The sequence below is a fragment of the Miscanthus floridulus genome, chromosome 10 (assembly GCF_019320115.1).
Source record: "Miscanthus floridulus cultivar M001 chromosome 10, ASM1932011v1, whole genome shotgun sequence".
NCBI classification, from domain to species: domain Eukaryota; kingdom Viridiplantae; phylum Streptophyta; class Magnoliopsida; order Poales; family Poaceae; genus Miscanthus; species Miscanthus floridulus.
This window is the reverse complement of record NC_089589.1, coordinates 122,885,364-122,899,298: the sequence shown is the minus strand read 5'-3', so window position 1 is coordinate 122,899,298 and position 13,935 is coordinate 122,885,364. Positions and strand designations below refer to the sequence as shown.

Here is a 13,935-nt window from a genome sequence, read left to right as displayed (position 1 = left end):
CCTAGCAGTCATCTCTATGGCATTGACGCTTCTGTCACTGTTTTCACATGTCACAACCGCACGTACAGGAGCCTCCTTTGACTCTGCATTTTCGGTCCTAGCAGCCATCTCTATGGCATTGACGCTTCTGTCACTGTTTTCACATGTCACAACCGCACGTACAGTTGCCACATTCATTGTACATATCCACACTATTCGTTTGGTTTACATTGCTTTCTTTCGTATAATAATAATAATAATAATAATAATAATAATAATAATAATAATAATAATAATAATAATTGTAGGGCCATGTCCTTGTATATTTGACTACACCTCTCCATGGCTATAAAGCTAGCAGTGTGGCACACAAGAATGGTAATAGTATTCTTTGATAAAACACTAAAGCATTGTGCATCTCCCTTCCCAGTTCAGCTGCAACCCTATATATCCTGTTAGCTAGGAGGGCTCCAAAAATGGAGGCGCTATTTTCTGCTGCTGTAGGTGAGGTCTTCAGCAGATGCCTATCGTTCTTGATCAACAAATACCCGACCATGTCCAGGGTGTCCAAGGAGGAGAGACTGCAGAAACTAGAGAAGGCGCTGCTCCGGGTTGCGATCACCGTTGAGGAAGCCGAGGGGAGGTTCATCACAAACAACGGAATGCTTCAACAACTCAAAATGCTGCGGAAAGAGATGTACAAAGGCTACTACGTGCTTGACAATTTCAAGTACCTTGACGACCAAGAAGCAAAGGTGAACGCTCATCAAAACTTTTCCTTGGCATGTTCTATATCCAATACAGGCAAGCGGCGTTTTCCTCCCTCTGATGTTAATAGTATACAAGGCAAAAAGGAGTTAAAACTGACACTTGATAGTGTGCAGAACATGGTGACTGATATGTATGAGTTTGTAGCTTTTCTGAACAACTACCCACCAATGTTCCGCCAACCATATAGCATGCATCTGTTACTTGAGAAACGCATGTTTGGCCGCCAGGCAGAAATGGAACGAACCATCTATTTTTTACTGCAGAAGGAGCCTCTTGGTGAATCATTTAGAGTGGGTGTCTTGCCAATCATTGGGCAAGGAAGAGTTGGAAAGAGCACACTAGTTGAGCATGTTTGCTATGACATAAGGGTGCGAAATCACTTTTCTCAGATTGTCTTTTTCAGTGGAAACAAGTTCATCGAAGAAAAACAACACACCCTGAACGATATGGATGGAGGAATAATCAAATACAAAAATAGCAGCCAGAATGATGGAAAACTGCTGGTTATAATCGAGCTAGATGGGGATGTTGAAGAGGGAGCTTGGAGAAGGCTGTTATCCGCCTCTCAAAGTTGCCTTCCCAGTGGCAGTAAAATTATAGTAACAAGTAGATCAGAGAAAGTAACAAACTTTGGAACGACGGAACCTATAAGGTTGGATTTTTTGTGTCGAGAAGCATGTTGGTACTTCTTCAAGGTGCTTTTGTTTGGAAGCTCATATGCTGAAGACCAACCCAAGCTTGCATCGTTAGCTTTGGAAATATTTGAGGAGTACTATTGCCAAGATGCTTTATTTGGGGACTTCACAGGGTCTCTTGCAAATTCAAAAAATATCGCTGCCCTTCTAAGATCTAATGTTAGCACACAGCACTGGCGCACGATTCTTGCTTGTGTTAGACGAAATTGGGAGGAAAACTTAGTTCCAAGCAGTAATGGTCCAAATAATACAAGAGTGGAAAATAGACACTACAATCTCTGTAGAATATCAAATATCTATCAGTATGTCCAAGTTGCCAGACACCACGTAGTCAGGTCTGGCCATGAAGAGGTTCCAAAAATAACTATTGATGAAGTAATGTATGGAAGAATTGCACCAAAAGGGAAATTTGAGGTTCTCTGGTGGACATCACACTTACCGCCATATTACAGCTACATAGCCAGCTGTGAGATTCTTGATTCAAAGTGTGTGCAGAAGGGGAAAAGGTGCTCTAAGAAGAGGAAGGAACTGAGTTAGTGTGTTGCATTTTGTTATGCAGACGGACTAGTAACAAAATACTATATATGTCATAGTGGGAATCTATTTGTTACATATATATAAACAATACATGTCTTGATTTTTTTTCAAGTAACTATATATAGTGCTTTATAAGACTATATATACAAATGTAGAATCAAGAGAAATTGCTGATTGGAGATTTCTTTTCCAACACAATTGTCTCTTGTCAAACACGGTACTGAGGCAAACCGCCCCTAAGCCAGTTTCTAAAACTGTGCTATCCAATTGTGGTAAACCTTACATCAAGCCGGCATTATAAACAGGCATATCTGATTTATCGGTTGTAAATTTGACTAGAAGTTGGACCAAGTAGAATTATTGTACCCTTTGGTGGTACTGTTGGGCCATAAGTCAAAAAAGTGTCTATGTCTACCTCCAAAAAAAGTCAAAAAGTGTGCACAGGTAGACAATTATGTTGATCATTCATTCGGCTCTTGGCAACCGAATCGGGGATACTCATGATATGTTTTGGGTATGTTGGCTCAACAACCAAGGCCTTAGTGGATGGCATCTCCTGTAAAACAGTTTCTGTGCAATAAAAAGTTCAATGGCATACCATACAATGGATCTTTAGTTCTGATGGCCAATGAAGTGGGCATGGTAGATTTGAAAGAAGTAGATCTGTTGGGACAATCACTACGGAATCAGGAGATTTGCCGAGTTCCCCTGGCACTCGGCAAAGCCTAAAAAACACTCGGCAAACGACACTCGGTGAATTTTTATCGGCAAACAGACTTTGCCGAGTGTTTTTTATCGGACACTCGGCAAAGACTTCGCCGAGTGCCCAAAATACACTCGGCAAACATTTTTTTCGAAAAAAGCCACCACAAACATTTTTTTTCAAAAAATACAAAAAGCCACCACCGGCCGGTCTCCGCCTGCCGCCGTCGGTCTCCTCGGCGGTGCCCTTCCCCTGCGTCTCGCCTCCGCACCCCGGCTTCATGGCCGCCGCCACGAACCACCACCGGCCACCACCACCACGCCACCGCCGCCCACCACCACCACACCACCACCGGCCACCACCACCATGCCACCGCCCGCCACGCCGGGGAAGAGAGGGAGAGGAGGGCGTGGCCGCCGCATCTGGGGAAGAGAGGGAGAGGAGGGGCGGCCGAGCTGGATCCGCCGCCGGGGAAGAGAGAGGAGGGGGAGGGGCGCCGGCGGTGGGAAGAGAGGGAGAGGAGGGGGCGGCCGCGCCGGATCCGCCGCCGGGGAAGAGAGAGGAGGGGGAGGGGCGCCGGCGGTGGGAAGAGAGGGAGAGGTGGGGGCGGCCGCGCCGGATCCGCCGCCGGGGAAGAGAGAGGAGGGGACGGCCACGCTGGATCCGCCGCCGGGGAAGAGAGAGGAGGGAGAGGAGGGGGAGGGGCGCCGGCGGTGGGAAGAGAGGGAGAGGAGGGGGCGGCCGCGCCGGATCCGCCGCCAGGGAAGAGAGAGGAGGGGGCGGCCACGCCGGATCCGTCGTCAGGGGAAGAGAGAGGAGGGAGAGGAGGGGCAGGGGTGCCTGGCGGTGGGAAGAGAGGGAGAGGAGGGGGCGACCGCGTCGGGGCCGGATTTGGCCTCCCAGTGCGCCACCGTCGCCAGATCTGCCCGCGCGGGGGCCAGATCTGGTGGAGGCGGTGGAGGAGGGAGGGAGGTGCGCCGGCGAGGGAGGAGGAGAGGGCGGACTGCGCCGGTGAGGGTGGAGGGGAGGGCGGGCCGCGCCGGCGAGGGAGGAGGGGAGGGCGGGGCCGCGTCGGGGCCGAGAGGGAGGAGGGGGCGGCGCGTGCGCGTGCGCGGGGAGGGGGCGGCGCGTGCCCATGCGCGGAGAAGGTGAGGGGGCGTGCGGAGGCGGTGTGGGGAGAAGGGGAGCGTGCGGACGCGGCCGCTGGGGTTAAAAAAAGATTTTTGTCATTTGCCGAGTGTCCCAGATCTGGACACTCGGCAAAGTTCTTTTTTCCATTTTTTTCTCCTTCTTTCCCAGAATTTTTTTCCTTTGCCGATGTCCTAGATTTGGGCACTCGACAAATAATTTTTTTTTCATTTTTTTTCTTCTCTTTCTTTCCTAGAAAAAAATATTTTTTTACTTTGCCGAGTGTCCTAGATCTGGGCACTCGGGAAAGATTTTTTTTTCATTTTTTTCTTCTCTTTCTTTCCTAGAAAAAATATTTTTTCCTTCGCCGAGTGTAAAAAAAACATTCGGCAAACTGCATCTTTGCCGAGTGTTTTTTTTTGACATTCGGCAAACCACCTCTTTACCGAGTGTTTTTATGGTAGCACTCGGCAAAGAACTTGTTTGCCGAGTGCCCGAGAGAATACACTCGGCAAACACAAAAACACTCGGCAAATTTGATGTTTCCGGTAGTGAATGGTGACAAACAAGTTAGAGAGGAGAAGGCTCCTCAGTGATGGCTAGCTGGAGAAGGTCTGTCAATGAATGCAGGTCCCTTGTTGAAGGCACCATGCGGAGGTGCCTCAGTGAAATTACTGTGCGGAGGTCCCCCAGTGAAGGTTCCCTATGGATCAGGGATCCCTCGGCGAAGGCACCATGTGGAGGTCCCCTAGCGGAGGTTCTGTGTGTAGGTCCCTTGGTGAAGGTTCTGTGCGGAGGTTCGCCTGCGAAGGCTCCGTGTGGAGGCCCCCATGCAAAGGCTTCATGCGAAGGCTCTCCCGAGAAGGCTCCGTGGAACTTTGGCTGTGAACAGGCAAGAGGGAGAAAGAGCTCAGCGGTGGAGAGGGGACACAATAGGGTTTTGAGACAAGCAAATGAGTGGGTGTGAGAGTCACTTGTCCTCATACCCTTGGACACTATGGCCCCCATTTGGCTTACCCCATATTCGGCTTATTTTTTCAACCTGAACAGTGTTTTACTCTCACAACAATTCAGCCAGAACAGTGTTTTTCAACTAGTTTCAGCTAAGATTCAGACAAACGAACATGGCCTATATATAGGCAGTGGATACTAACAAGTGGCCTTCTTATTGGGGATGGCCATTACATGCCACTAAACTAGCACTAGTTGGGCGTCTTTTGGGAGGTGGCTTGGCCCATATACCATATGGGGTCCCCAAACAAGTTTAGTTACAGCATGTTGTTTGGAATCTGACTCTATCTCTGCTATTAAGCCAATAACCTAAATAGTGTCACGTTCAGCAATTGAAGCTCTAACCCGCGGCAAAGCTTCGGTCTGGATAACGCCGCACAGAACACATAGCAGAAGCTGCGCGGACACCCGTCACCCGCATCTCATTCTCTAATCCCATCCATTAGCTAACCGTCGGTCTGGGTGTAGCAGCCTGCTTGAGAATGATTTTGGAGGAAAGTGGATGAAAAACACGGTTCCAGATGAAATGTCGTGAGAGAAAAATATTGTTCCGGATAAAAAAACAAGCGGATGAAACCAGGTTCAAGGGCACGAGAACGGGTAATCAAACAAAATCAGAGAGGCACGTCATGTTTTGTTGCTTCCTGTGGAGGGCAGGCAGGCGAGAGGGAGAGAGAGCCAGCCAGCCACGCGGCAACGCCGTTGACTTTTTGTCTGCTTGCCTGCGAAGTTGCGATGGAGTCGCGCGCCTCGTTGGCTGGGAGCATTATCTCACAATCACATAATACACGATGGGGGTAATTGATGGAAGGAGGGGGTCAAGGGGTTGCTTTCGGCCGCACGGTGGCATCCGAAGAATCAACAGACCTTCGATCAGGGCCCACTCTCGCCGCCAACGCTGAACGAGATATCTTGTGCGGCTGGTCTCTTTGCTTTTTGGGTTAAATCTCGGTCTCACGGACAGGGACTCATCAGTCATCACACATGTTTCTAAAAAAAAACAGTCAGCGTACATAAGTCATGAAAACATATAGTATAGGTAGCATGCCCGAGCGTCGCTATGGGACAGCTAAACTTTTATACTAAAAACGTACGGATCGCACGATAAGATAACAATACTATGAAATTAAATACCGACGTTAGAGTGATATTAATCTAAAAAGCAAAGTTTGTGAAATTAACAGTCATGAAGAGTGCGGTGTTGTAGGCTCACAAACTCCACTGTATAGACATTTTCGTGATGCGGCTAATATAATGTTTTACATCGGCAAGAAGAAATCTTCGATATCCATTTCTTTCGTGCATCAATAAATCCATGAATAAGTTCCACCGTATCTTCATATCATCCTATACACAGGTTCGAGTATATATATATATGTAAATATTAGTGCCTGTCACATAGATAATACTGCCGACAAAGATTTGAAAACGTAAAGGAAGCGACGTGTTTTCCTATCCTATAGGAAATTTAAGCTCTGACCGCTATAATTTCAAATTCCCGCGTGTTGCAAGAGGAAAAAATAATACCTGAGTAACATACGTATTAGCGACGTGTTTTCCTATCCATAGGAAAGATTTTTTTGCTTTATACTCATAAAATTTTCATTTTGGTTATCTCATAAAATTCACTTTTGTTTAAAATTTCTTCTATATAGCTGTTTTGGATTTCCATGGCATAAATCTTCCTCCACTTATATATAAGGGTAGCGATTCATATTTCAGAAATTCGTAACAAAATGACAAAAACACTGACAACAAAACAATATACAAGGCCACCAATTCTCCCAGCGTAACAATGTGCTAGAACCTGATAGACACGAGGGAAAGCATCTGGCTATAATCAAGAGATAAAAACAAATTCCACATTTTTTTATTCCTTAAAATATAATCACACATAACATTAGTGCCTGTTTGGTAACCCTTGGCTTCATGATTCTCGACCAGAGCGAGCATTCGAGTGAGGAGCTGAAAATATCGAGCACACACAACACACACATTCTTTGTCAGTTTTCCCTCATCGCCAGCAGAACTTGGAAGATTACTATATTCTCAATGCAACAAGTTCAGCTAGCCATTGGGAAGGATGCTGTCGGTGGCCTTGATGGTACCGTCGATGTTCTAGTGCGCCTTCCGGATCGCGTGCGTCCTCACCTACAACCCCACCAAGCAGAGGACATGTAGATCTATTTCAGAAAAGCTTACGAAACAAATAAAATCTAAATCTCTATCCTCCCCTGGCCGAATGTCTCCACGATGTGTCGAATCAGGCTCCCCCAATGAACTCCCACCTAGCTGCTATTCTTGTCCAGTGTGAGAAGCAACAACAAGCAACCTACCGTGAGGGCCGGTGTAAGTTATAGTTCGTTATTGTCGCTAGATAGCTCAACGATCCGAAATGCAATGGATCACTAAAAAGAAATGATACAACAGTAACTTGCAATGTTATCTTAAATCAAGTCAATTTGATTGGATGATTTAAGGATGCGTCACTTCTTAGGAGCAATTTCTTATCATTCATGTCTTAAATTAATTAGGCTGCTTGGTTGTAAAGATAGATATAATTCATGAAAAAGACACTAAACTGGAAGCAGCAGAACAAGGTTGTAAAGAACAGATGCTCCATACCTGTGGGCATAACATGAGCTGAAAATTTCCAAGTCTCCACTAATTAGGATTAACACCTTCCTTTTTCAACTTCTGAATGAGCTGCCCAAGTCTCTCCTCAGAAGCAAGTGTGTAGTTGTTTGCCGAATGAAACATGAAAAACACAGCACTCCAATTAAAAGGCAATTCTACATCTAGTTGTTATAAGCAGAATGAAAATAATGAAATTGTAAAAAAAAAAGTAGCAGCCTAAGTACAGGAGAGTACCGAAACTACAGAAACAACAATTTTTTTAGGCGTAGTCAGTGCATATCACCAATTAATTTATATATGCCAACCAACCCTAAACCATTTAACTTATAAAAGTTCTAAAAAACATTTGAGCAGGTGCCTTGAGATGTTCTACTACAATTACAGTAGAGGAGCATAAAAACACTTCACTCAAGGGCAATATCTAGCGATCAAAGATACGACCATTGTAACGGATTAAATAAAACATCAAAGATGCAAATTACCATACTTTCCCGGGTGCTTACCTCTCAATCCAAAGCACTGACACATCCACACCAAGTTCTTTTTTATGAAAGAAAAGTACAGACACAGGGCAATGAGTGCTTGAGAGTCGAGAGCGGGCACAGCACATTACTGTCACTGGAGCACAGGGGGGCGGGGGCGGACCGCCACGCGTCTGGAGCATTGCGCACGCAGCAGACCACCTGGAAGTTCATTGTTTTCATAACACTGAACTGAGCACTGAAAGTTCATTGTTTTGCTAATACAACCAGGTTAGGACTCCATTTTTTAAGAAATGACACTGGCGCAAGGCATATTAGACAAATAACATATGGAACCATTTATCTATACAATCCCCACAAATCCGGTGCAAACACTCCATGATTGTCCTTGTCTTCCGAATAATTCCTGCAAAATAGGATCAGGCACACACATTTTGCACATAATGCTACTTATAATTTCACCACAAGAACATTACACAGCTAGGACATGAAAAAGGTGATGTTCACAATGGCATAAGAGAATGACAGAACAGGATGAGAAGAGCTTGAAATTAATAGCCCTTTCCTTTTCTTTCAGGAAACTGATACTATTAGCACTTAAGCAGTAATTGGACCCCAGAGAGGACTCGTAAGCCACCCATAATAATATGATGTAAATCAGCGTCGATCCAGATTAAGCAAAAGGACAATATGTTTCTTGAAAATGCTGGCCCTTTCATATTCAGTAGTTTTGCAAAAGGATGGCCAGTATTAAGCAAAAGCATAATATATATCATCTAAGAGTAGTTTTGCACAGAACATTAGATAGTACTCTAGCCATTTGTTGCAAAGGCCAAAGGTCTCTTGGCAAATAATCCCTTTAATATTCAGCTGAGATCCAAATATTTACTTAAGATTTTTTTTTCTACATAAGCAATTTTGCTCTAGTTATACAAAATGTTAAGACATATCAACCCCAGTCAGAGCTAGACAACCGAGTCCCCGTTCGGTCCTCATACAAAGCCAAATCTCATTGCAACACATCCATGAATGAGTCCCAACTGTTACATTATATTTCAAAATTGATAATGTCACATATACAAGACTTATAATCACATACACCCACTTAAGCGATAGTATAAAATTTATACTAAATCACAGACATCCATCTTGTATCTGAAATAGATATGATGCTTATCAAGTAGTTTACGCTAACACAAAAAAGACAAGTGAATATACTAAATCCGTGCTTGAATGCTTAAAACCAGTCATACAATGCTGCCATAACCTCAAACAGAAAAACTGGACTGAACTGCTGTTGCTATGCCTTAATTAAGTTCCTGTTGCCTACAGACAGAGCTGCGACAAAGAGCTGCTTACCTGCTCCTGCAAAACCAAATAAAAATTCCAAACAATTGGACAAAACTCATGTACTTGGAATATCTTAACTTGAAATTAAAAGAAAAGAAAATGAAGCATGTAAGCCTGAGTTTGAGGTACTACACAGAACTACAAAATGATGGAAACGCCACAACCATAATATGATAAGTGGTAATTTTGCATTGATTACTCCAAGAAAAGTATTGAACAATAAATGTTCATGAACAAAGATGCAGACAATATGAAAACATTATTTTTCAAAGGGGTAGGCATTCTTTTTATGTGCACAGAGGCTTCTAACGACATGTAGTGATGCTAGGAGCTTTCCTTACTTTTCTGGCAGCATGACGCCGGCTTGAAGAGAATCGAAGAGGCAATTGGGATTCCACATCGCGGCATCGATAGCACAGCCATATACGAACTTAGCTGCTGACACCTGATGCAACAAATGTCCGGAATCATTAATGCAATACAGTATAGATATAGATTGACTCATGATTCCTACAGCATGTAATTAAAATATACACAAAATAACGCATAAATGGCACCAAAATACTGAAAGGAAATGAAATATCGAAGCTTTTTAGGGGAAAGTACTATTAGAGGCTTACAGCTTGGAACTCAGCCGTGTTCTTTCTTTTATCAAGTGGAAAGAGTGGCACCACAAAATGTACTAACCTGATTTGTAACCAGTTAATTTTCCAAACCAAACTGTTATTTCCCAACCCAAGCCCTGATGCTAACATGCAAGTATTTCACATGTTGAGAAAAAAAAACCATTGCTTGATCTGCAATTTCATATTCTTTGTCCTAGAGACAAGTAGTCATTCCTTCTCTTTCAGAACTGTGCACAAAAAATCACAAACATCACATGAATGTAGAAGTCGCAATATCCCTCAGACATGTAGAATGCTACCAGAGTAGTACCACTACATTAGTCTTCAGGGATCATGCATCACCTTTTCTTTTGGTATAACCAGCAATAACTATATCGATTCCATGAAGCTAAAATGGTATGAATTAAATTATGTTTTTTTAAAGTAGAAGTGCAGAACTGTGGGTTCAACTGGAAAGATAATCTAGCATAAACAGACATCAAGTGTACACCTAACCCTGAAAGCCGGATAACACAGAAGCTTGTCATTGTAACTTTTCAAACAGATGCTACCCTGGCTAAAGCCGATCAAGTGCCTCTGGAGCGAACACTGCATGGAAGGGTATATATCCACCATCTCTAGGAAATTAAGAATGACAATTTTTTTTTTTACTAATGGTCTACACATTAAGGGACACCGACGAAGTGCCTCTCGAGGGAATATTGCAATACAATAATAAGAGATTGACTTTGATATATGGATGTACGGGAGAACAGCTAGCTCTTTACCTAAAGTGATGTCTGCCAATGTAATTGTATGGAGCACCGAGCCATCATGTCGTGCTCTTAATAGAAGATTGTATTTACTTGAGAAGTTGTGCCTCCTCGTAGATCACCAGATCATTTAGCCAACCAAAGAAGTCAGGACCGGACTTCGTTCTTGACCGTGTCTCTGGACCATTGATATCCAAAGAGAAAAATCAGAACAAATCGAACTACAGCCCCTGAACTTTGAGGAGATGGAATGAGACCTCACCGCTGGAAACCAACGGATTTGAGGCCATGGCACACAAAACTGACCTCGTCGCCGTAGAAGTTGTTGTTGCCGCAACCCTCCGTCAGCGGTAGCTTGAGCACGACCTACTTCTCGAAGAGATGGCCTGAGGGCCATGGATCCCGCTGCGGGGTGCGGGGATGGGGAGCGGCGCACGCGGCGGCGGCCCGTGGGATCCAGCGAGCACGACGGCGTCTGGCGATGATTGTGGCACCGAGGTGGGGTGGTTTGTTTCGGAAAGAAAAATAGGACGAAAAGGATACGATGGACAGGAGGGGGCGTTGGTTGATCGCAAGCGGTAGAGGTACTCCGTGCCCTCGCCGTCGTGCTCCGCCTGCTCCTCCAGGTGCAGCAAGCGAGCCTCGTCCTCCGCCGTCGTCGCAACCGCGACTGCTGGTGCCACCGCCATGGGGGATCACGGCCATTTGAGGCTGGATCACCTCGGGTGCCACCTGGCACCTCATCCGCCGCCCATTTGGCGCTGGATCGTCGCCGCCACCCGATCCTTCACAGCGATGCCCCTCCAACTGTGCCGCCCTTGGCCTCACACCACCCGCCGCAAGGCTTGAGCGATCATGGCGTCCTAGTGGGGTGGGGAGAAGGCGTTGGCGTCTCGCGATGATTGTGGTGTCGGTGTGGGGTGGTTTTGTTATGGAAAGAAAATCAGAGGGAGAGGAAAAGGGATAGGACGGGCAGGGGATCGCAAGAGACAGGCGTAGGAGCAGAGGGGCGCGTGATCGTAGCAGGCAGGACGATGGACCCACGTTGGATTGTCGCACCAATAAGTGACCACGCTTTATTCTTTTTAGTTGTAGGAGATTAGGGAGGATAGAATACATAATTATAGATCTAGGTGTTATTTTCGTAAAATTGCAAAACTTGTGTCCTGGCTTAACTGCAATCGGCTGTTGGCCAGCCGATGGGTCTATTGGGCATTGGGAGACCGACTGCACCCACAACTTGCAGGCCACGTCCTTGTTAGAATCTGTTTTGTTGATCATATTTCTTTACTATTTAGATTTAATATTTCATTCAACCTACCCACAACAAAATATCTAAAGACCTCAAAAGATATTGTAAATTTCTAAGTAGACGCTAAAAAATCAAGCACGATCTATTTTATTTGCATCTCGCATCATTTTTTAAGGTAAGAGGGAATTATATTAAAACTCAACATAGTACATCCCAAAATTATATAAGAAAAAATCTAAAATAAACAAGGTACAATATTCTATCCAGATTCCTCCATTGTTTTCTTTCGTAGTGGCTTTTCTCGATGCAGTCGTTGCTCTGGATGAATAAAGCATTGTCGAACACCGAAGCCAGAGTGTAGTCCATATGCCAAATCCAACGATCAACTCCAAAACAGTGGACAATCAAATATGCACCACTCTTTTCGATCGCTAAGGGCACCGTTAACGTTGCTCACTGTAGCTGTCGGACTATGTCCACATCACCACAGGAGTCATGCACGGATAACCACTCCGTTTGTTTTTTCTGGGATTTGCTTAGTTAACGATTATTGCATATATTTTATACTAAAATTTTAGTTTTAGTTCGTTGCAATTTCTATAGACACAATCTATAATTTTTTTGTTCCGAGAATAAAAAAACTCGCTAGACAAACCACATACCTTTTGATTCGAGAATAAAAAAACCCACTAGACAAACCACAAACCTTATAAAAACTGATATGTATTAGCACAAAGACCGTGTAATAATTTATAATTATTTTTATAGTTAGACAAGTACAAAAATATGATATGTTGGTAGTACAAGAGCGTTGCCTAAAATCATCTTAAAATTCAGGCACCTAAAATATTGGACGTGTGTTTTTTCCAGCTTCCGTTTGTGTCTTTCTTTATATGGTTCTTTTGTTGTTTTTTCTTCCAGATGCCCTCCATTTTGACTTTCTTTTTTTTTGTTTTTTAAGATTCTATCGGTTTGGAGTACTTTCTGTTACAATTTTTTATGCCTCTATCCTTAACTAATAAATATATCGGTGTATTTATAAGAATCGAGAACAAGAACGAGTTTTGGCTATTCCTGGCCACCGCTGACCTTGTGCACCGATAGCGCAACCAGGCCTTCAGCATGCGCACCACTATTTTCGATCGCTAAGGGCACCATCAAAGTTGCTCACTTGCTCAACTGCGGCTGCTGGGCCATGTCCACATCACCATAGGAGTCATGCTCGATCAGCCACCACAAAAGCTGCGCTTGCACAGGGCACCGTGCCACCCCACCGTGTTGCCTCACATTGCTGGTCAGGTCCATATGGTGGTCGCCGCGCAATTAGCCTAGACTGCCTAGTCGTGCTACCTTGGCCGCCGTATCGTCGGTTCAAGCCATCTCGTCATAACCACTGTGCCTGGCACGGCTCTGTTGCGCTGCCGGTTGCATAATAAACTATAGTTTTGTTACAACGCACCTACATGTTTTGCTAGTATAAGAAAAAACAACACTACAAGAAACTTGTTAATCCATGACGGATTCTCGGTGACAGATTTACGAACCGTCGCTGACAGATCTAATCCATGACGATAATTTATTTTCCGTCATGGATGCGCACCATTGGATATTCCCGACCCGTTAACTCATGACGGTTTTATCCGGATTGTCACAGTCTATGATTTTAAATTCGTCATACTCTAGTTAGCCCAAAACAATTGGCCTGCTAGCATATATTTAGTGCAAAGAAAATAAAAATGTGATTAAAAAAGAATCAAATCCAAAAGACGATTTGGTAAATTATTTGAACTAAGTAATTTTATTATTTTGTTGCGTGTATACAGTGCATATGGCAAAACTAAAAATATTCTGCATATATATGGTACGGATGGGAAAAAACCACAGCACATGGGAATTGAACACAGCACCTATAACAACAAACTAGCAACATGCTTTACCGTTGAGCTACTTCTATATTACTAAATGTAATACTTTTACAGAAATGCTATACAACATATATGTGTTTTAGCACA

General features: G+C 44.2%; 1 protein-coding gene and 1 long non-coding RNA gene across 2 annotated transcripts; one reads left to right on the top strand and one right to left on the bottom strand.

Moving 5' to 3' along the window:
- The first annotated feature begins 533 nt into the window (after window positions 1-533).
- LOC136489486 (disease resistance protein RGA2-like) lies at window positions 534-1,982 on the top strand. Its single transcript, XM_066486106.1, has one exon. The coding sequence runs from the start codon at window positions 534-536 to the stop codon at window positions 1,980-1,982; it is 1,449 nt and encodes a 482-aa protein (XP_066342203.1).
- A 4,711-nt stretch (window positions 1,983-6,693) lies between these two features.
- Window positions 6,694-11,559, bottom strand: LOC136485563 (uncharacterized). The gene is made up of 5 exons (XR_010766478.1): window positions 10,978-11,559; window positions 10,687-10,849; window positions 9,635-9,738; window positions 7,450-9,308; window positions 6,694-6,975 (listed from the first exon to the last, which is right to left on the bottom strand). It is a non-coding gene; the product is annotated as an uncharacterized lncRNA (long non-coding RNA).
- Window positions 11,560-13,935: the final 2,376 nt, after the last annotated feature.

Excerpts from the sequence above, each read along its gene's own strand:
- LOC136489486 (XM_066486106.1), top strand. The coding sequence starts at position 534 with ATGTCCAGGGTGTCCAAGGAGGAGAGACTGCAGAAACTAGAGAAGGCG.